The following is a 21634-nucleotide window of genomic DNA, read 5'->3' as shown; positions in this document are numbered from 1 at the left end:
CCCAAGAACTGAGGTCGAGGAGAGATACAACAGGAGTCAAACCTCCACCAGGGCGGTGGTGGAGAGGACCATCGGGCTGCTGAAGATGTGCTTCAGATGCCTGGACTGGTCAGGGGGAGCATTGCAGTATCCTCCAGAATGTGTCTCCCTCATAGTCGTCGCATGCTGCACCCTGCACAACCTGGCTCTGGCAAGAGGGACCCACTGGAGGCTGAGGAAAGCGAGGCAGCTCCACAGGCCATGGAGGATGATTCAGGTGATGGCTCAGAGGAAGGCGCAGGGTGAGGACCTTGAGGCAGAGGACAGGAACCCTCATGGAGACAGGGACACCAGGGATGCTTTGATCCAGCGAACCTTCTGCTCGGCATCCAAGGCATCGATGCCTCGTCAAGACAATGGGACTGTCTCCTTTGCTAACAGCCAATAAATGAGAACCCAACCCAGTACGCCAACACCACATAACACCAGACTTTTACAAGCCTTTGCTGCATTTGGCACCAATTCAAACCATCCAAGCAACTCAGCCCATTTAAGTCAATTACATGTTTATATTACTTCATATGAACAAACGAAGAACAAACAATGTGTCATCCCCACCACAAACATCAAAATAATTAACACAAAAAGGAAAGCCGTGACATGCCCTTGTTGTGCTCAAGGTGACTCTGTACCCACACAGCGACGAGCTGGCAATGGCAGAGAAAGTGCTGCTGCTCCGGGGCCTTTCATCCTGCCCGTGGATGGGGAAAAGATTAAAACGGGAATTCCGCCCACCCGTTTTTGCCCGTGTGACGAGCTGGAAATCGCATGGGCAACGTAAAATTGCGATCAATGGGCATTTAATGATCTTAATCGGCCCTTTAATAGTCGGCGGGCACTGCTCCCGCACGCACTTGCTGACCTCAATGTCGCACGCGTGAGCGGTAACATCGGGACGCGGGCCCAACATCTTTTCGCGCAATTTTTACGTGCGTTCGAGTTGGGCATGCGCCCGACCCAAATGCAAGATTCACGCCACTGATTTAAGACGGCTTGTAACAACGGGTGTGGTCCCAAGCATATCCATACAAGCGGCAGGCATTTCGCGAGGGAATGACCTAGCAGGCTGGCGGGAAACGCCCCCAATGAGTCAAGGGCAGTCCAGAGAAGCCAGAAAGGCTGGAGACAGCCAGCAGGGGTCTGCAGAGGTGCAGGGAGCCGAGAGAGGTCCCGAGGCCCCTGCGGGGGACAATAGAACCTCTAAGGGTTGAAGTGGCTAAGGAGAAGCCAACTTGGGTTTAAAAAGGCCAAAGTCAGGCTAGTAGAAGTCAAACAGGTCAGGAGAGAACCCGCGAGAGTTAGAGTGGCTAAGGAAAAGCTGCTCGAGTTTAAAAAGGCCAAAGCCAGGCCGGTAGAAACAAAAAGGGTCCATATAGAACCCGAGGAAGTTAAAAGGGCCAAAACCAGGCCAGTAGAAGTAAAAGAGGTCAATGAAGGGCCCGTCAAGGCTAAAAGGGATGATGGAAGCAAGCCAGTGGTCTAGTTAGCAGACTCCTTCATGTCAGATTTAAATGGAGACCAAGGAGGTTCCTGAATAGGCCAAGAGAAAGTGAGTGTGATGCCCTGCTTAGCTGAACAGCCCCCAGGGGATTACAGCAGGAGCTGAACACTCACTTGGGGCAGTGGCATTCCAGAGGACGTGGAACAGGTTAGGGGGAAGCCCATTCCCAAAACAAAGGAGGACAGGAAGGCAACTGTACCCCAAATCAAACAAGACCTGTGGAGACCACAATGGGGATATCCGTGAAATCCAGGCAGGGTTAGCCACTGGGAAGCAAATTGAATGAGACCAAGTTTTAAACCTCAACCAGCCCAGCAGTGTTGGTGGAAAATTCAACAAAAGTGAAGTGCTGGACACCTGCCCAGAATTCCTACAGGAGGCAAAAATCTAATTATAACCCACTAACTTCCCAGAAATCAAATTTGTAAAAGCGCATGGGTTTGAGCTATAAAATTCGCAGGTTAAAGAGGTGGACAGTTAAGGGTTAAAACAGATCGGAGCAGACCAGCCCGGCAATCAGAATAATTTGCATAGGAAGCACAGCTTGGCTTTTACCAGCGACCTGGGAATGAACAGCCTTGCTAAAGGACCAAACCCTTTAGACAATACTTAATCCAAAGTTACAGAAGGGAACAGGCACAGGGGTTCTGAAAAATGATCTGTTATGACTAACTCCAAAAGAATAAAGCAGGTTCAGAGCCCTTGCCAGACTGTAATTTTCCAATGAAGACAAGTTTTGCCTGTAAGCACCACCTGAAAGGGAAAGGCAATATAACAGCGTGCTGTAGCTCAGTGTAGAACTATCCCAGTGCCAAAACCAGCATAGGGCAGAAATAATGCAATTACATTCAAAGTGTCAATGGGTGGTGTATATATTACTTTTAATTTTCTTAACATTTGGACGGTGTGTAATGAAATAGTCATTGTAGCTCATGTTTCACACCCGTGAGGTGGAGGTGTCATGATGGTGTGGCATGTGTATGTGTAATGCTGATCCTATAATTTGATTGACACAGACTTAAGATGTTTGCCACAGGTCACCTGAACATGTCTGGTTGGCCAGTTTCTGGGAGTTTCCAGTGTGGATTGCTAATTAGGACATGCCAAGGCAAACCCATGGGATTTCACACCTGCTGATGTCAAGAATTACTTCAAAGATGAACTGAAACTTGTAACTGGCTCTCACTATTGGCATTTCTATAAACCAGGCAGAGACAGAAAGTCTACCGGAACAGTGGCTATGTAGAAGGTGTCCTTCCTAGTTCACCACAGGGAAGAATGGTCCATTCAGAAGTGACGGCTGGGACATTAAAGAAACTAATCACCTTGACCATAATACAATAGCCAAGGTCTGTCCAGACATGAGCTAATCAATTAGATTCTGTGGAATACCCAACTCACTAATGAGAGAGAGGTCATGGGACCAGAATGACCATAACTCAAGCTGCTAAAAGCAGCCTAGTCTAGGAGAAATCTGCCAATGGAGCAGTAATGCCTTCTCTCTCTCCCCTCTCTCTCTCTCTCTCTGAATTTCAAAATCCTATTTCTGATACATTTTGAAGTCCACCACAGAGATAGAGAATTTCAATTGAAAGGAACCTCAGGTACAACTCCATCGATTTTTGGAAAAGACAGGTTATGGTTTGAAAGAGACAGTTTCCAGAAATTTCAGCTTACATTGGCTTTAACCCCACCGGAATTTCAAGGCCACAGTGGAAGGAAAACCTGCCTCAGCCACAAACACCAGCGAAGGACTCATAAACTGTGAACTCTCTTTTTTTAAATCTTTTATTACTGAATCTTAAATTTGGCCAAGAAGTAAGCTCCTGATGTAAAACTTGTAATTTTGCATGTGTGTGTGTGTGTGTGTGTGTGTGTTCGTGTCTGTGTGGCTGTGTGTGTGTCTGTGTGTGTGTGTCCATGCGCGTGTCCGTAAGTGTGTGTGTTTGTGTGTGAGTCCGTGCGTGTGTGTGTGTGTTTGTGTGTCCGTACGTGTGTCCGTACGTGTGTGTCTGTGTCCGTACGTGTGTGCGCATGTGTGTCCATGTGTGTCCATACGTGTGTGTCTGTGTCCGTACGTGTGTGCGCATGTGTGTCCATGTGTGTCCGTACATGTGTGTCTGTGTCCGTACGTGTGCGCGCATGTGTTTTGTAAAGGTCATGACATGAGTTTACCTTTTTAAATATCTTTATATCCTTAAGAAAAACAGAATTACCTGGAAAAACTCAGCAGGTCTGGCAGCATCGGTGGAGAAGAAATCAGTTAACGTTTCGAGCCTTCACGGCCCTTCGGCAGAAAAGCTAAAAGCTAAAAGCTTTTAGCTTTTAGCTTTTAGCTCTTTATATCCTTACCTAGGTGGCTTTTTAACACAATAAAGACTTTGTTCTTAAATTCAAGAAAGCCTGTCGGACTGAGTGCTTTGCAATCAGCACATAAATGGTTAAGTACAGACACTGAATTGATACCTTCACCCTTATAAATTACAAAAAAAAAATCCTGTTACGATCGCTTGGGGCGTGGGAAAGAAAGGCCAAGTCCTGACACAACTCATATATTAATGATTTAGATGAGGGAACTGAATGTGGAATTCAAAACATTCAAGGCTATGGGCCAAGTGCTGGTAAATGGGATTAGGTAGGTAGGTCAGGTGTTTCTCACGTGTCGGTGCGGACTCGATGGGCCGAAGGGCCTCTTCTGCACTGTGTGATTCTGTGATTCTGTAAATGTAATATCTCCAAATTTGCAGATGACACAAAGCTGGGTGGGAGGGTGAGCTGTGAGGAGGATGCAGAGATGCTTCAGTGTGATTTGGACAAGCTGAGTGGGTGGGCAAATACATGGCAGATGCAGTATAATGTGGATAAATGTGAGGTTATCCACTTTGGTAGCAAAAACAGGAAGGCAGATTATTATCTGAATGGCTATAAATTGAGAGAGGGGAATCTGCAACGAGACCTGGGTGTCCTCGTACATCAATTGATGAAGGTAAGCATGCAGGTGCAGCAGGCGGTAAAGAAGGCAAATGGTATGTTGGCCTTCATAGCCAGAGGATTCAAATACAGGAGCAGGGATGTCTTGCTGCAATTATACAGGGCCTTGGTGAGACCACACTTGGAATATTGTGTGCAGTTTTGGTCTCCTTATCTGAGGAGGGATGTACTTGCTATAGAGGGAGTGAAGCGAAGGTTTACCCGACTGATTTCTGGGATGGCGGGACTGACATATGAGGAGAGATTGAGTCGGTTAGGATTATATTCGCTGGAGTTCAGAAGAATGAGGGGGGATCTCATAGAAACCTATAAAATTCTAACAGGACTAGACAGGGTAGATGCAGGAAGGATGTTCCCAATGGTGAGGGAGTCCAGAACCAGGGGTCACAGTCTGAGGATACAGGGTAGACCATTTAGGACTGAGATGAGGAGAAATTTCTTCACCCAGAGAGTGATGAGCCTGTGAAATTCGTTACCACAGAAAGTAGTCTAGGCCAAAACGTTGTATGTTTTCAAGAAGGAGTTAGATATAGCTCTTGGGGTGAAAGGGATCATAGGATATGGGGAGAAAGCGGGAGCAAGCTATATTGAGTTGGATGATCAGCCATGGTCATAATGATTGGCGGAGCAGGCTCGAAGGGTTAAATGGCCTACTCCTGTTCCTAGTTTCTATGTAAGTCTTCCCTTGTCGTGATACTGTGTCTTTGGTCAGTGTCGCCAGAAGCACATGTAGGTGAGGAAGAAAAAGGGAAGCAAGGATACATCCTTGGGAGGCTCCAGACGTTACAGTCAGGGGCAGGAAGGGAAGGTGCTTTCGCTACGATTGACTAGGTAAATGGAATCAAACGATGACAGTCCCACTGATCCGGATAATGGAGAACAAGGTCTGTAGGAGGAGCATGTGGTCAACCATGTCACAAGCCCCTGTCCATAACTGCATGGAGCTCTAGGGCCTTAGCGATTCCTTAATGAAAGCCTTGCAGCATAAAACATGAGTGGTCAATTTATTTCTAACACAAATACAGTTAATGGTGCCGACAAAGAAGCTTGCAGGCACAGCTGCATGGAAGTTGGTATGTGTTGCAGCATTTTTGTGGCATAAAATTAGCATAAATATACAATTTTAGCAGTTGGATGGTCTGCACCCAATCTGCCGATGCATTGATCCCTCTGCCAAATTTCTGGGGCCCACTCCTTGTGTTCCACGTCTTTTAATATGTAAATTAGAAGCCTAGTGCCTGCTAAAGGAAACTTTCGAGAATTGGTGAATCAGCATAATGCAGAGGCCCAAACAATCGTAAGGAATTTAATTTCTTTCTTTTTAAGAACAACCTTTTTTTGTGCAGCAAGGGGGAACTGGACTGCTCCCCTGGCTCTCCAGGAGCTATAATCACTACCCCTAACCAACCCCCACCCCCCCCCACCTTCCCTAATCCTCCACCCACCATGGCCCTGTACAACACCCGCCCCCCTCATCTCCGGAACTTTCCAAAGAAAAACCGTCAGCAAGGCAGGTGGCCCAAAATTGGCATCTCCCACCAGGCAAATCAACCGATTGTTCACCCGAGGCCTGAGGCCCAATTTTAGGCTGGCCTGGAACCTCTCTGTTCAAGGGTACACTGCTCAAATCTGGGCCCGATATCAGGCCCAGGCTAATTTCCAACCCACTAAATGTACAATTAAACAAAATCAGTTTCCATCAGGCAACGATAGGCACATGTTGCTATTTCTACTCATTACTTTAGTTTCCATGTACCTTAACTAATACTCATTACATATTCATCACATGAAAACAGTAATTTTAGCATGTTGACAAAAACTAAAAGTGGATGACCAACCTGTTTCTCAAGTTTGGTGTTGAGAGACAACAGTCTTTGATTCTCTTCTCCCTGTTCAATGAATTTGAAGCAATGTCACTAGAAGCGCATTTTTTTGAAAATTGTTTCCCGGCATGTGAGCATCACTGGCTAGGCCAGCATTTATTGCTCTTCCCTATAATGGCCCTTGAGAAGGTGGTGGTGAGCTGCCTTCTTGAACCACTGCCGTCCATGTGGTGTAGGTACACATGTGGTGAAAGTCACAGGCTACTAAAAAGGAGATGGTGGAAGAATGGTACTGTCACTAAGCTAGTAAACCAGCGGTCCTGAAACGGGTTCAAATTCCACAGCAGCTGATGGAATTTAAATTCAATCAGTAAACCTGGAACATAAAGCTACTCTCAGCAATGGTGACCATGAGATTGTTATTTACTGTCATAAAAAATCCCATCTGGGTCATTAATGTCCTTTAGGGAAGGAAATCTGCCGTCCTTACCTGGTCTGGCCTACATGTGACTCCAGACCCACAGCAATGTGGTTGACTCTTAACTGCCCTCCGAAATGGCCTAACAAGCCGTTCAATTCTAGGGCAATTAACCAACAACTCCCACATCCCATGAAAGAATAACGAAAAGAAAACTAGCAGGTGACCTATTGGTGTCTTACCAGCTCCTTGTTCCTCAGCAGCAGGTCATTGCAAAGCTTTTCAGTGATTTCCACACTTCTTATCTCATCATTGTCTCCACCCCTGGTGTATTCTCGAATGCCAGCCCTTAAATTTAAAAACAAGATCGTAATAATTTGTGAAAACAGTGCACAAAATGTGAATTGCAAATATGCCATAGGGATTGTTCTCAGGGCAATAGTTCTCTCTTGTCTTAACAATACAATACAAGAGTAAGGAGGTCATGCTTCAGTTGTACAGGACATTGGTGAGACCACATCTGGAGTACTGTGTACAGTATTGGTCTCCTTATTTAAGGAAGGGTGTAAATGCATTGGAAACAGTTCAGAGAGGGTTTACTAGATTAATACCTGGAATGGGCAGGTTGTCTTATGAGGAAAAGTTGGACAGGTTAGGCTTCTATCTGCTGGAGTTTAGAAGAGTAAGAGGCAACTTGATTGAAACATATATGATCCTGAGAGGTCTTGACAGGATGGATGTGGAAAGGATGTTTCCTCTTGTGGGAGAATCTAGAGCTAGGGGTCGTCCATTTAAGACAGAGATGAGGGGAAATATTTCCTCTCAGAGGGTGGTGAGTCTTTCGAATTCTCTTCCTCAAAAGGCAGTGAAGGCAGAGTCCTTGAATATCTTTAAGGCAGAGGCAGATAGATTCTTGATAAGCAAGGGGATGAACGGTTATTGGGAGTTAATAAGTATATGGGGTTGAGGTCATAATCAGATTAGCCATGATCTTATTGAATGGCAGAGCAGACTCGAGGGGCCGAGTGGCCTACTCCTGCTCCTAATTCATATGTTCGTACGTAACCTGGTGCCAACTTTTAAGGGGCTCACACGCTAGATTCTAAAATGATATCTGATTTTGCTATTCATGGATTATTGGAGGGGGGTGACACTTTTCTGTCTTTACTGTCTTTTGTTATAAGCATCAGTCGCTCATTTGGTACCACTCTCACATCTGGGTCACAAGGTTCTGGGTTCAAGTCCCACTCTGGCTGACACTCTAATGCAGTGCTGAGGGAGTGCTGTACTGTCAGAGGTGCAGTCTCTGAGGTGAGACATTAAACCAAAGCCCCAGCTGCCTGCTTGGGCGTACGTAAAAGGTCGCACGCACCATTTCAAAGAAAAGCATGGAGAGCTCTCCTTGGTGCTCTGGCCAAGATTTGTCCCTCAATCAACATCAGACAAAAAAAAAGGAAATCATCTGGCCATCATGACATTGCTGTTTGCGGGAGTTTTACTGCAATCCTGTTTCCCACATTAAAACCGTGACTACGCTTCATAAAGTACTCTGTTGGCTGTAAAGCACTTTGGTCGTGAAAAGCACTAAATAAACGCAAGTCCTTTTTCTCCCCCATCACTTCAGCAAAGCAATAGGAAGGATTTAACTCCTTGTCAGAGCTCCCAGCTCGAGCCCCTCTCCAAACTTGAACAAGATGGGCACTCCAGTGCAGCGCTGAGGGAGTGCTGCACTGTCAGGGGTTTCTCTCCATCCGACTTGCATATTCACACCCCCTTGGCAGCAGAACTGATCAGCTTGCAGCAAGCGGGTGCGACTTTGAGATTGGACAGAACTACACTGCATCGCTGCACCCAAAATGGGCCAAAGAACCAAATATTTACTTCAACGTCCCTGTGGTAGCATAATGGTTACGTTGCTGGTGACATGGGCTCAAAGCAGCTGGGGAATGTAATTCAATAAATATGGGGTGAGAAGCTAATATCAATAATGGAGACTATGAAAGTATCGGATTATCATTAAAAACCCATCTGGTTCACTGGTGGTACTTAAGGGAAGGAAATATGCCATCCTTACCCGATCTAGCCTACATGTGATACCAGAAGATTGGGCAGAATTCACTGCATCACCGCTGGCGGGTTTGAAGTCAGGGGGGCACATTAAACCTAGCGGGCGGACTGCCCACCACCTACTTGCCCACCCCTGCTCACTGCGATTATACCAGCGGTGGGTGGACATCAGATAGCCTGCCCACTGGCAGGCAACTGAGGCTCTTAAGTGGGCAATTAATTCCCACTTGAGGGCCTCATCTCATCGCTGCCCAAATTTAGCCGGTTGAGGGAAAGGCCCACACCGCTATCCCACCAAGGTTTTCCTGTGCGGGCTGGTGGCAGACAAGAGGGTCCCTCCTGAACAACTTTCTGGGGCCATCAAACCCCACCCCCTACCCATCCGCAAAGGTGTAACCCCTTCCTCCCCACTCCTGTAGCCTTTCCCCCTGTGCTCTTGCCAACTTGGCCGCCGCAGGAGCCCCATACTTACCTGCCATTCCCAATCCAGCACCAAACGCCAGCTCTTGGCCCCCCCGCTGCACCAGCAGAGGCCATCACTTTGGTGCTGTGGGCACTGAGAGAGAGCTTCTGGCTTCTGATTGGCTGGCAGCTCTCGGGGGCAGGACTTCCTGTTTCCAAGGGACCGATGTCCAGCTTCAACTCAATTAATGGCCAATCAGCCGTTAAATGGCTGTGGAGCAGCCAACTGGAGTGGGGAGGGCTGCCCCCGACTTTTTAGCTGGTGGAGGGGGAGGGTGAGGGTCGGGGACTATAGTTAAAACCGGCCCAATGACTATTCGCTGACCATGCAAACTTCGCCTGGGCCTCCTCCTGCCACGGGTAAAATAGCGGCGGAGGGCGAGACGAGGCTCTTAAGTGGCCATTAATGGGCCACTTAAAGGGCCCTAATAGACCAAAGGGTGGGGGTGTTGCCTGACACATTCACTGCACCCCATAAAATGGGAGACACATCGAAGGCGGGTGGGAACTTGACCAGGCAAGCCGTTCAATAAATGCTGGCTTTGTCAGGGACACCTACAATCACAAATGAATAAAAAGAAAACATGGGGCTGGATTTTAACACCACTTACCACCCACCCCCTCTCCTTTTAATATTAAATATTAAAAATATGTAAAACGAAAACAAAAATAGCTGGAAAAACTCAGCAGATCTGACAGCATCTGCGGAGAGGAACACAGTTAACGTTTCGAGTCCGTGTGACTCTTCAACAGAACAGAACATTAAAAATATGCGTTTGAAGGTGGTGGTCTCGTTAAATGCAGCCTGTGACCTACCCGCCACCCCACCAATTTCCCTCCCCCCCTCGAACTGTCTCCCATTTTATAGGGTGTGGTGGATGTGTCGGGCAGCCCATCAACCCACCCTTGGGCCTATTGAGGCCCTTAAGTGGCCCATTAATGGCTGCTTAAGAGCATCATCCAGCCCCCGCTGCTATTTTACCCGTGGCAGGAAGAGGCCTAGGCCAAGCAGGTAGCCTGTCAGCTTTTACTGGGAGAATTGGTGTCAGGAAAGCAGGGGGGGTGATGGGACACCTCCTTTAGAGGTTCCCTGTGCCCAATGGAGTGTCATACCCACCTTTAACCCTCCCCCCACCAGGCCTCTCAAACCCGGCCCCTCATGCCCCTCACCCTCTTTGCTGAGGCCTGTCAGCCAGGGCCTGCTGACACCCTGGGTTTATCTTCCGTCCAGTCTCCATTAACTCCTCCTCTTTGGGGGCTGGCTGTAGTCCCAGAAGTGGCCACCGCTCAAACCTGGCGCTGCTGGGATTACAGAGCTGCTGGTCTGGCTTTTCCATGGGCAGGCTCCTGACTGACCTGTTAGACAGCGGTGGGGGATGGGGGATGGGGGATGGCGGGGTGGCGGGGGGGTGGTGGATTTGGGCGGGTATTGCCTCGAACACAGTACTCTACAAAATCCAGCCCATGGTAAAATAGGCAGCGAATGACCTGGAACCCGCTGTCTATGAGGATGATGGAAGCAGAGACGATCAATTATTTCAAAAGGAAATTGGATGGGAACTTGAGGGAAAGAAGCTTACAAGATTACAAGGATAGAGCAGGGAAGCGGGGCTGACTGGATTGCTCTACAGCTAGCCGGCATGGACTCGATGGATCGAATGGCCTCCTTCCGTGTGCTATATCATTCTATGAATGGGGTCTTCCTATGCAAACACTGTGTGGGTGCTCAGTGCTTTCTAAGTGTGCTCAGCAGACATGGCTTCCCTGGGTCACTTCATAACCCGCCCTCCATTTTCTCAGGACCGGCAAAAAACATGGTCAAAAAGCAAGGGGGCTGCTCGTGGATAATGAACATTATCTTTCAGGACGACTTTTCTGTGGTCTGAAACCATACAGCGGGCATATCCTATTAAAATGTGAAGGAAATTAGGTGAGCAACATCTGAGCAGTGCATCGCTCCCTGCGTACATCCAGCCCCCAATCCCCGTTGAAGAAATCCACAGTGCACAATGTGCAGGCAGAGGGGGGGAAAATTATTTGTGGTGCAATTGCTCCAAATGTTTGAATTGTAAAACGGGTTTACCTTTTTTTTTAGCACTCTTTATTTGTCTGCTTCTATACACTGTTGGAGTGCAGGGAGCCAATTAACCCTTTAACCCCTTTCCAATTAACCCTTTAACCCCTTTCCAATAAACCCTTTAACCCCTTTCCAATAAACCCTTTAACCCCTTTTCAATTAGCCCTTTAACCGACTATTCTCAAGTTGCAAGACGATTCTAAGTAACAACCTTTATTGGTGGCTGTGGTTATATTTTATTACAGGCTAACGTTTGAACAGTAAAGTGTAGCAGTATTATCATGACACTCTGGACAGAAGTCTAATTCCCATGTAATCACTCCCTGGCCATTCTAGTCAATGTGGCATTAACACGCTTTTTTTCAAAAAATATACTTTATTCACCTAACGTATAAAAGTTCATTACATGACTGTTCAAAGATGACATTACACAAGGTGCAAAACCAAATCAGTTTCTTCCAACGCTGTATGTTACTCGTTACATTTGCAATTGCAGTTAACATTTACAATAGTCATTACTGGGTTTTACCCAGTTCCCAGCCCCCTGGTATACCATGACTGAAAAGCCTTAGACTGTGGCCTTCCCCCGTTGTGCTTGTACACGTGCGGCCTGTCTGCCACCTCATCCTCCTGTCGGATATTGTTGTCTGCAAGATGGGCCTGAGCATCCTGTGGCCAGATAGCTCTCCCCCTCCTACCAGCCTGACTCTCCTGGGGGATCCTTAACTCTTATACTTTCTTTTCACAGCAAAGTCTATGGAGACCAATTCAACCCAATCATTTTCAAATGTTTACTTGAATGGTCCAATTACAAAAGATGTCAAGAGTCATCAGTCCACCCCGGACCAGGCCAAGCTCCTGAGAATTTTAAGTTTCCCACGCTTTGACCCCCCTATCAGTTTGTGAGCATTCCGGGATAGAGTCTGGCCAAATGATGGCCTTGGCGCTAAGTTATTTTGTCTCACTGTAACTTTCTGTGCCTCTGAGACATGTTTTATCTTTTTGTTCCATACCCACCCGCACCCCCACCACCCCCACCTCACACACACACACACACACACACACCAAGCTGTGTGTTTTTCACACTCTAAATGATTTCTGCTGACGTGATTGTTGTCTTTATCTTCTAACCGTTTGACTCCTTTTACACATTCTGGAACAGTAGAACACTTGGTCAGTGGAGGCCTAAATCACAATTTCTCATCTTGTCACTTGTCAACCATCCCTGCCCAGAGGGTAATCATAACAGGAATGAAATAGGATAAGTGTAACAATGAAAATAAAGAAATGTACAGTCAGTCATAGCATCTAAGTTAGTTTTTGTTAATTAATTAGAAATCCCAAATTACAGATTTCCCAGCATTCTTACTACATCTCATGCTTTTAAGGCCTCTGTCCATGTGGGGGGACTTTTCTCTTTATTCATTCATGAGATGTGGGCATCACTGGCTAGGCCAGCATTTATTACCCTTCCCTAATTGCCCTGGTCCAGAGGGCATTAAGAGTCAACCACATTGCTGTTGGTCTGGAGTGATATGTAGGCCAGACCAAGAAAGGACTGCCAATTTCCTTCCCTTAAGGACATTAGTGAACCAGATGGGTTTTTACAACAATCGACATCATTAGGCTTTTATTGAATTCAAATTCCACCATCTGCCGTGGCAGGATTTGAACCCCAGAGGATTACCCAGAGTCGCTGGGTTACTAGTCCAGCAACAATACCACTACACCATCACCGCCAACCATGCCATGTGGCAGTGCCTCATCCAACAGCAGCAACACAGTCGCAAGCTGACCGCATAAACTCTGCTGCAGAGAAGTGACCAAAGGTGGAAGGTGAGAGAGAGCATGAGCCCTAGCTCAAGAGCTCCCCCTTCCTCAGGGCAACTCTTGCCCTCTCTGCCCAAAGACCTACGGCCCTAGGATTGGCCAGCTGAGTCACCTGAGGGCAGACAAATCATGACGCCAGGCAAACGTCATCCTCGTTTCAAGGGACTGACGACGAACGTAACACATTGAAGAAAGTAGGGCTGGCAGCCCGATCTCTAACCGTTGCCAACACTGGTACCAGCTGCCTGACAAGAGGCCAGTGGAAAGTTCCATGTTGCTCCCCTCCAAACAAAGATACAGCCTCCACTGAGTTCCTCCGATAGGACAGGAACTGATTTTCAACCATACCTGCGGAAATATCAAAACCGCGTCCCACCACATTGCAGCACATGATACTATTCCGATGTATGGTGTTAAACAGATCCCAATCCAGATGGTGAAGCATGAATCTCGACACAAATGCTTTTCTTGATAGTAGGTTTATTTACAGGACGCAGCATCACAGATCTCTGCCTCCTACCCACGCAATGTCCCAGCAGTCCCTTTTCAGCTCTTTCTTCAACCTGGAGCCTTTTTTTCTCTTGCTCCTGTCATTTATCTTGATTCAATGGGATCTATCTCTGATCCCTGTCTTTGTCCCTTACCCGGAGCTGTACTTCCGAGACGTTTCTCCTGTCGTCCTTTGCTGTGTCCGGCTTCGTGGGACACCTCCTCTGTAATGGCGCCCCTGTTCAGATCAGCTGATGTGTACTTTGGTGCTGTTTGTGCTCCTTAAGCCCTCTTCTTCTGCCCCCGCAGGTAGGGCCATTCCCCAGCCCGAGGAAAGATGGAAAGCAAGCTGCGCGTGTGCCAGCCAGTTGCTGGCTGGTGCGTGCGTCAAAGGCCCAAGAGTGACCGCAGCCTGCTGGGAAGTGTGGTTCCTGTCCTCAAATCCTTTCCTCTACTCTTTTGAGTCTACCCATAAAACTAATTAACTAATTAAACCAATTAACATGTTAACAGGCCCAAGAGGCACTGGAGCAACCAAAAAAAACTCTTTAAAGGGAACTTAAATTTTACATTAAAGTGACATTTTGGGGGCTAATACGCACTCCAGAAATCTTAATGTCCAAGCTGCTGTGAATCCTCTTGTGAACCTGATGCCATTTGAACACACAGCCTTCAGATCTAGAGTCAGACCTGCTACCGCCGTGCCACACACGCTCCATAAAATCAGATGTGATTGCGGTGGTAGCAAATATTTCTTTGGGGAATTAATGAGAACATAAATGGCAGCAAGTAGTAGTTGACAGTGGACAGGATAGCTGCCTCCAGAACGTTATCAACAGTTTGGTTGAATGTTCGGAAAAGTGGCAAATGGCATTCAAACCAGAAAAGCGTGAGGTGACGCATTTTGGAGGGCAAACAAAGCAAGGGAATACTCAATAAGCTGGAGGATATGGAGAGGGGTTGAGGAAGTGAAAGACCTTGGAGTGCATGTCCACAAGGTAGGTAGATAAGGTGGTAAAGAAAGCATATGGAATGCGTTCCTTTATAGAGCGAGGTATTGAACACAAAAGCAGGGATGTAATGATGGAACCGTATAAAATGCTGGTTAGGCCACAGCTGGGATTTTGTGTACAGTTCTGGTCACCACATTACAGGAAGGACATCATTGCTCTGGAGAGAGTGCAGAGGAGATTTACAAGAATGCTGGCAGGGCTTGAAAATTGCAGCTGTGTGGAAAGATTGGATAGGCTAAGGTTGTTTTCCTCAGAACAGAGGAGGCTGAGGGGTGACCTAATTGAGGTGTACGAAATTAGGAGAGGCCTATATAGGAAAGTCCTGTTATCCCCCTAGCTGAGGGGTCAATTACCAGGGGGCATAGAGTTAAGGTGATTGGTAGAAGGATTGGAGGGGACATGGGGGAAAAGCTTTTTCACCCAGAGGGTGGTGGGCATCTGAAATTAGTTGGCCTTAGTTGGTGGTTGAGGCTGAAACACTCATCTCATTTAAAAGGTACCTGGATCTGCACCTGAAGTGCTCTAACCTGCAAGGCTACAAACCAGGTGCTGGAAAAGTGGGATTAAAAATGAGCGGCTAGTTTCTTTTTTTCTGGCCAGCCCAGACACGATGGGCTGAATGGCCTCTTCCGGCCTTTTCTACGGTTCTACAGCTTTGACCCTTCAACCTCTGGGTAATGAGCTCAGCGCAAGTCTGCTGTGCCAATCTGCTCAGTCCTTCCTGTAATCTTCTGAGCAGCGGTTCAAACAAATGAACTAATAAAAACTAATTATCTAATCAAAGTCCTTAAAGGAGCATTGTAACTAAAAACAAAATCTTCAACGGAAACTGAGCGAATTAAATTAAAAGGCCACAATTGAACATTTGCGGACGATTAAACGGACATATTTTCACATTGCTGCTGCCCTGTTTCAAACCGGGGAGCTCTCATACGTGAGTTAAACATGATAACCACCACACTACAGGAACACTGAAGCCAGGATATGTTTCCTCTCCTGAAGGGGGTACGTGAACCAGATGGGTTTTTAATGACAATTCAGTAGTTTCCTTGATCATGATTGACAAGACTAGCATTTTATTCCAGAGTTTCAATCCCACCAAGCTGATAACGGTGGGATTTGAACCCATGTCACCAGAGCACTAACCCAGGCCTTTGGGGTTATTTATCTAGCAGCATCACCATTAGGCCACCAACGCCCTCAGTCCCTTACACATGTGGTCAAGGTACTTGATCAACCAATATCCTCTGCCTGTTTATCCATCAGCTTAACAATACCGTTAGTGAAACATTAAGATATGGTATCGTTCACTGCATTATAAAAAGCAAATTTGCCTTTACTGCATTGCGATAATATATTACTCACGTGTTAATAGCTTCCTCAGAAAAGAATGTGCTTGGCGACATGCTGCTTCTTTTTTCCACTGTATGCAACATAAAAGAATATTTTCTGTTGATAGCAAAAGAATTTCAACACTGTTTAACCCAGATCAGATTGTTACATTTTGCTACCAACGTAATCTTTGAAATTCAGGGAGTAATTGGACGTTAAACAGCTTCTTCATATCTTCGAGAGGTAATCTCAGCTGCAAAGGAAAAATAATAATTGTTTAGCTCTCGTCCCAAAGGGTGAATTTTACTCTAGGAGCACAGCTCCCTGGTGTAACAGTCCGGGGGAAGCTTATCTTCTCCCCCACTTGGTCAGCTACCAATGCCGCCCCCCCTCCCACCCTCAACCATTTATTTGGCCGTCAGGTCTTTAATTGGTTCGAGTCAGGCCCCATGGAGGGACAAAGCCCTGTCTGGGTCCAGTGTGTGGAGCTGGAAAATTAAGCCAAAATCATTTTTACACGGGATATACAGCACAAGAAACAGGCCATTCAGCCCAACCAGTCCATGTCAGTATTTATACCCCACCAGAGCGTCCTCCCATATCTCCTCTTTTAAATCTACCATTGTAACCATCTATTGTGCTGTAACAATTCTGTGATTCACGTCTTCCTCAAATGCTTGTCCAGCTTCCCTTGGAATACACCTATATCGTTCACCTCAGCCACTCCCTGCAGTAGTGAGTTCCACATTCTCACCACTCTTTGGGTAAAGAGGTTTCTTCTGAACCCCTATTGGATTTCTTGGTGACTATCTTATATTGATGGATGGCCTCTAGAAATGCTCTTTCCCACAAGGAGAAACATTCTCTTTGTATCCACTCGATCAAAACCTTTTCACCTCCTGTGTGGCCTGAAGCAAGTTTCCAATTGGTTCCGGATGGGGAGTTTCATTTTAATATAAAGGAAAGGTCGTGAAAAGTCACTGCTACTTCTTATATAATATGGTAAAATACTGCGGGCACTGGAAATCTGAAACGAAACCAAAAAATGCTGGGAAAAACTCAACAGGTCTGACAGCGTCTGTGGAGAGAAAGACAGAGATAACATTTTGAGTCCCATATGACTCTTCCTCAGGTCTACAAAACTGCCACTTCTTAATTGTCCGTCTCTTTGGCCAAAGGCTGCTGATGGGTCAAGTTGCCTTTGGGGTCTCTCGAAAGGTTTTGTCTCCCAATTGTGGCGTACCCTTTTAATTGCCCTTAAGTTTGACTTACATGCGAATAGTGTCACCCATCCTGAGTCTGCACCTGATGTCTGGAATAATTATGCAAACAAGTTTACAGCAGGTAAATGGGGACTATTTGCATTTGATCTTTGCACAAAGGCAAACTTCTAAACCCTTTAAAATTGACGCTCAAAGGGAGAATTAAAGAAAGAAGCTGCATTTCCACAGCACGTTATCACATTATTAGGACTTCCCCAAAGTCCTTTACAATTAGTGGATTACATTAAAAGCCTAGTTGCTACTTTTATGTAAAGAGACATTGGTCAGAATCGTCCCAGATTTGCACTAAGTGCGGTAGCGGGCGTGAAAAGAGATGTTTTACCTGCGGCCACAGCGATGGGTTTTCGTGCTGTATCACCGCCTTCCTGCCTCATAAATTATGTAGTCACAGGAAACAGGTTGGATCGCTGGCAACCAGCCTCCAATTGGCCCGCCATGCGGTTACCTCACCACTTCCTCACGCAGGGCCCCATATTTAAACTGCAGACGGGCGCAGACTTCTCAACGCTTGCAGCCCAGGACTGCTCTGGTGAAGACACAGCCCCAAAAGGCAAGAAGAGTGCAGCCCCCACCCCACCGATTCAGTGATGCATCCCCCACTCTGGCAGCAGGAGGCCCATCACTCTCACCACTCCGGCTTGGGAGGCAGTGGCAGAGGTGGTCAGTGCCAATGCTGCACACAAGTGGTCGGCCATCCAGTGCAGAAAGCGGATGAATGATCTCATCCGTGCCACCAGGGCAAGTCAACCATCTCATCACTCTCAACTCACCCACTCACAAGCCCATCACGCATTCACTGGCATCTCACTCACTGCCAGCTCAAGGGGCATCACCACTCACTCTCTCACACACACCCTCACATCTCCATCCGGCCTCATCTCCCCTGGAGACTGCCTCCCCATCCCGTCCATGCCTCCACTCAGCACACACACATGCTAGACATCCTTTCTCATTTAGCCTGGCATGCACCTCGCTCACACTCTCTCCATTTATCTTTATGCAGGACAAGACTGCGCACAATCACCGGGAGAGGCCCCAGACCGAGGGCCGGAGTGCCAGACAATGAGGTCCTCACTCTGTTTGAAAGTCGTGCGTTGGAGCTGGCCGGAGAGGATGTTGACCGTTCCTGTGGCGACGGTGAGGGTGGTGGTGAACACCCACGTGGGGATTCTGCACCACATCATCCCTCTCTTAATGCTATCCTGAGTTCCCTGTCTGTGTGTAACACGGCTGCCAAGCACCAATAAACTGCACTTTCTGTCCTAGGCACATCTGACACGTTGCCCTCTGGCAACCTGGACCCCGACCCCAGCGCTGAGAGCACCTCGGATGCGGACCCTGAGGGAAGCATCGTTGAAGACCCGTCACGGCCTCACCCACACCCTCCAATAGCGCAGGGACACACACCTCGGTGGGACCTAGATGTAGAGCAGCCTCGGGATCACACGCTGGTAAGTACAGCCCACAATCTGTTCCACAACGCGTGGGGGCAGGGTTATCCAAGGTTGCTGGCACTCGGAGAGCTGCTGGAAGCAAGGAATCTGCTGAGTCTGAGTCAGATGATAAGCCTCTGGGCTCGGTCCTCAATCAGTTATTGGAGCTGCAAAGACAATCACGGGAACACTCCTCAGATTGCAAGGGGCGATGGAGGGATCCATCTGCCTTTGTCCAAGGTGATAGCGCCGGCATGCCAATGCACTGAGGTCAACACCGGCAAGATGGCGGCCACCATGAAGACCTTGGTCCAGGACATCGGCCCTGCACTGCTGCGTGGGCTGAAATCCATCGCTGACGCCACAGTTGGCCTCCAACAGTGTCAACGTGAGATGGGTGCGGGGCAGCTCAATCTCACTCCAGCTTCCCCTTCTCCTCAAAGAGTCAGCCGGAGGCCCTCGGGCACCCATAGGGAGGAGGACCAACAGCTCGACGCCCCAGGGCCGTCCACCCAGGTGACTCCGGGGATGTCCGGCCGACCCAAATCCCCTCTTCCTGTGACCCCCACAGCTCCAGCTCCACAGCCTGGGGAGGGTGCCACTGCCACACAGCAGGACCCCGAAAGCAGTCTGGGGCTCTCCAGGTCTCGGCGCTCCAGAGGACACCCACCACAGTCATCACAGACAGGGCGTAGCAGTCAGCAGGCTGTCTCCACCTCCGCTGTGGATGACAGGGGAGCAACAAGACAGGGAGTGGCAGGGTTAGGGAGGTTAAGAAGATGTAGTTGCACAGCCTGAGCATGGGTGTTAATCACTTGTACATAATGTTCTCTTTGTTAATGAGCTCCCAAGAATGCCTCCCCGCCTATGGCTCCTTGTTATGAAGAGCAGTGTTTGTGTCACTCAGATGTGAAACCTTGGTTCCTGCACAAGATAAAGACAGGTGTCTCAGTCCAGGGCCTCTTCCCTATGCTTTGTGCAACCTTCCCAGCACCCTGATCATGCCTTCACTGTCACTGGGCACATTACTGATGCCTACACCTCGATGGTGCTTGTCATTGCTGCCAGAATGTCATGGGCAGGCGCCACAGGAGTTCTCTCATTCTCTCTGTGTGCTCTCAGCACCTTTAAGGTGGGGCTGGCCCCCTACCCCGTCTCTTCAGCATCTGTGACCGGTGACGCTGTGTTCCTGAAGGGGACAGGTGCTGAAGGCGGACAAAGGATCAGGTGCACTTAAAGTTTCACGGTTGTGTCTCCATGATATGACCCTGATCACAGAGCGCAAGCGAGCTGCCCTCAGCCAGACAGGAGTCAGACATTCACAGAGGCTAAGTGAAGATCAATGGAGTGTCCTCTCTGTATGTCGTCATCATCCTCCTGGAATCCAGTGACTATTAGGGCATCCACTGTGTCTCCATGACATGAGCCTGAGCACTGAGGGTAAGTGCGCTGCCATCAGTCACATAGGAGTCAAACATTCACAGATGCAAGGTGAGGATGTCAGGACAGTCCTCACTGCATCTCGTCATCATCCTCCATGAATCTTGCAGCTAAGAGGGAATCCTGAGCATGCCTGCCTCGTCCGGCCAGTGCGATTGGCCTCATCACCAGCATCCCCGCCATCGAGGACCTCATCACCCTCATCCCCTTCGACGTCCTCATTGGAGGAGGCACAGAGCTCCTCCATTTCCTTCTCAGCCAGGCCCTCCCCCCTTTACAGCACCAGGTTGTGTCACATGCAGCAAGCGACAATGATGTGCGACACCCTCTGGGGACTGTATTGCAGTTCTCCACCGGATCTGCCGGATCACCGGGACCTCATTTTCAAAATGCCTATCGTTCGCTCCACCAAAGTCCGGGTCAGGGCATGAGCCTCGTTGTACCGTCGCTCTGCTGCTGTCTGAGGCCACCGCACGGGCATCATCAGCCACGTCCCCTGTGGGTAGCCCTTGTCCCCGAGGAGCCAACCCTACAGCCTCTGTGGAACTTGGAAGGTGTTAGGGATCTGAGACCTGCTAAGGATGTAGGAGTCATGGACTCTCCCTGGGAATCATGCGCAGACCTGTAGGATGTGTTTGTGGTGGTCGCAGACTAGCTGAACATCCAGCAAGTGGAAGCCCTTGCGGCTGACATAGTTGACTGCTTGTTGCCGTGGAGATCTAAGCGCTACATGAGTGCAGTCGATGGCACCCTGCACCTGTGGGAAACTAGAGATCTGCACAAATCCCAGTCCTCTTGCTTCTTGTCATTCCTGATCCCGGGTGAAATGCCTTTGCGAAGATGGCATTGGTGACCTCCTGGGTACCCTTGTGCTTGGAGGCTTGAGAGATCCTGCACAGGTCGCCTATAAGCATTTAACGCAATACTGAGTTCAACTCTTTCAGATCATAGCCACTGCTCCATTTCTTTCAGACAGGTGTTGCTGGTAATGGTTCTGCTGTTGCCATTTACACCTCCTCTAGGCCCATCCTTTGGCTTCTCTTGTCCCACTACTGCCTGCTTTTGCCCTGCGTCATGATCTCATTTGTCATTTAACCTCCCCTGCCTTCCACCCTATCATGGACCTTCCTTCACCTCCTTATCTGCCCCACCCCCACCCTACCCTCCCCATCCCTGCCTCTTTTCTTGCTTAAAATCTTTTCCGATCCTGATGAAGGGTTATGGCTCCGAAACGTGAACTCTGTTTCCCTCTCCTCCACGGATGCTGCCAGACCTCCTGAGGACTTCCAGCATTTTCTGTGATGATAAATCGGTAATCTACATTCGGTGGTGAGGGAATATTAGCCAGAGTATCCCACTGTCCTTCGAGTGTTTGTTTGGGATTATGCGCATCTGGCTGTGCAGAAAGATTGGGAGGTTTGACATCTCTTCCAAAA

At 48.2% G+C, this 21634-nt stretch overlaps 1 protein-coding gene across 8 annotated transcripts in view; it reads right to left on the bottom strand.

Annotated features, from left to right (window-relative positions):
- Window positions 1-17750, bottom strand: part of LOC144673905 (uncharacterized) — a 104287-nt gene extending 86537 nt beyond the window's left edge. For 7 of the 8 annotated variants that reach the window (XM_078535522.1, XM_078535521.1, XM_078535541.1 and 4 more), the window contains exons 1-4: window positions 17648-17750; window positions 16076-16133; window positions 7015-7120; window positions 6370-6420 (exon numbers count right to left, since the gene is read on the bottom strand). In XM_078535522.1, the coding sequence (XP_078391648.1) occupies window positions 6370-6420; window positions 7015-7120; window positions 16076-16133; window positions 17648-17699 (267 nt within the window). In that variant the 5' untranslated portion in view covers window positions 17700-17750. Of the gene's footprint in view, window positions 1-6369; window positions 6421-7014; window positions 7121-16075; window positions 16296-17647 lie in introns of all 8 variants that reach the window. The other variant, XM_078535525.1, reaches the window with a different exon arrangement.
- Window positions 17751-21634: the final 3884 nt, after the last annotated feature.

This window comes from Cetorhinus maximus, chromosome 3, assembly GCF_964194155.1.
Source record: "Cetorhinus maximus chromosome 3, sCetMax3.hap1.1, whole genome shotgun sequence".
In the NCBI taxonomy this organism is placed as follows: domain Eukaryota; kingdom Metazoa; phylum Chordata; class Chondrichthyes; order Lamniformes; family Cetorhinidae; genus Cetorhinus; species Cetorhinus maximus.
Note: the sequence above shows the minus strand (reverse complement) of the source record. Positions and strands in the feature narration are given on the sequence as shown.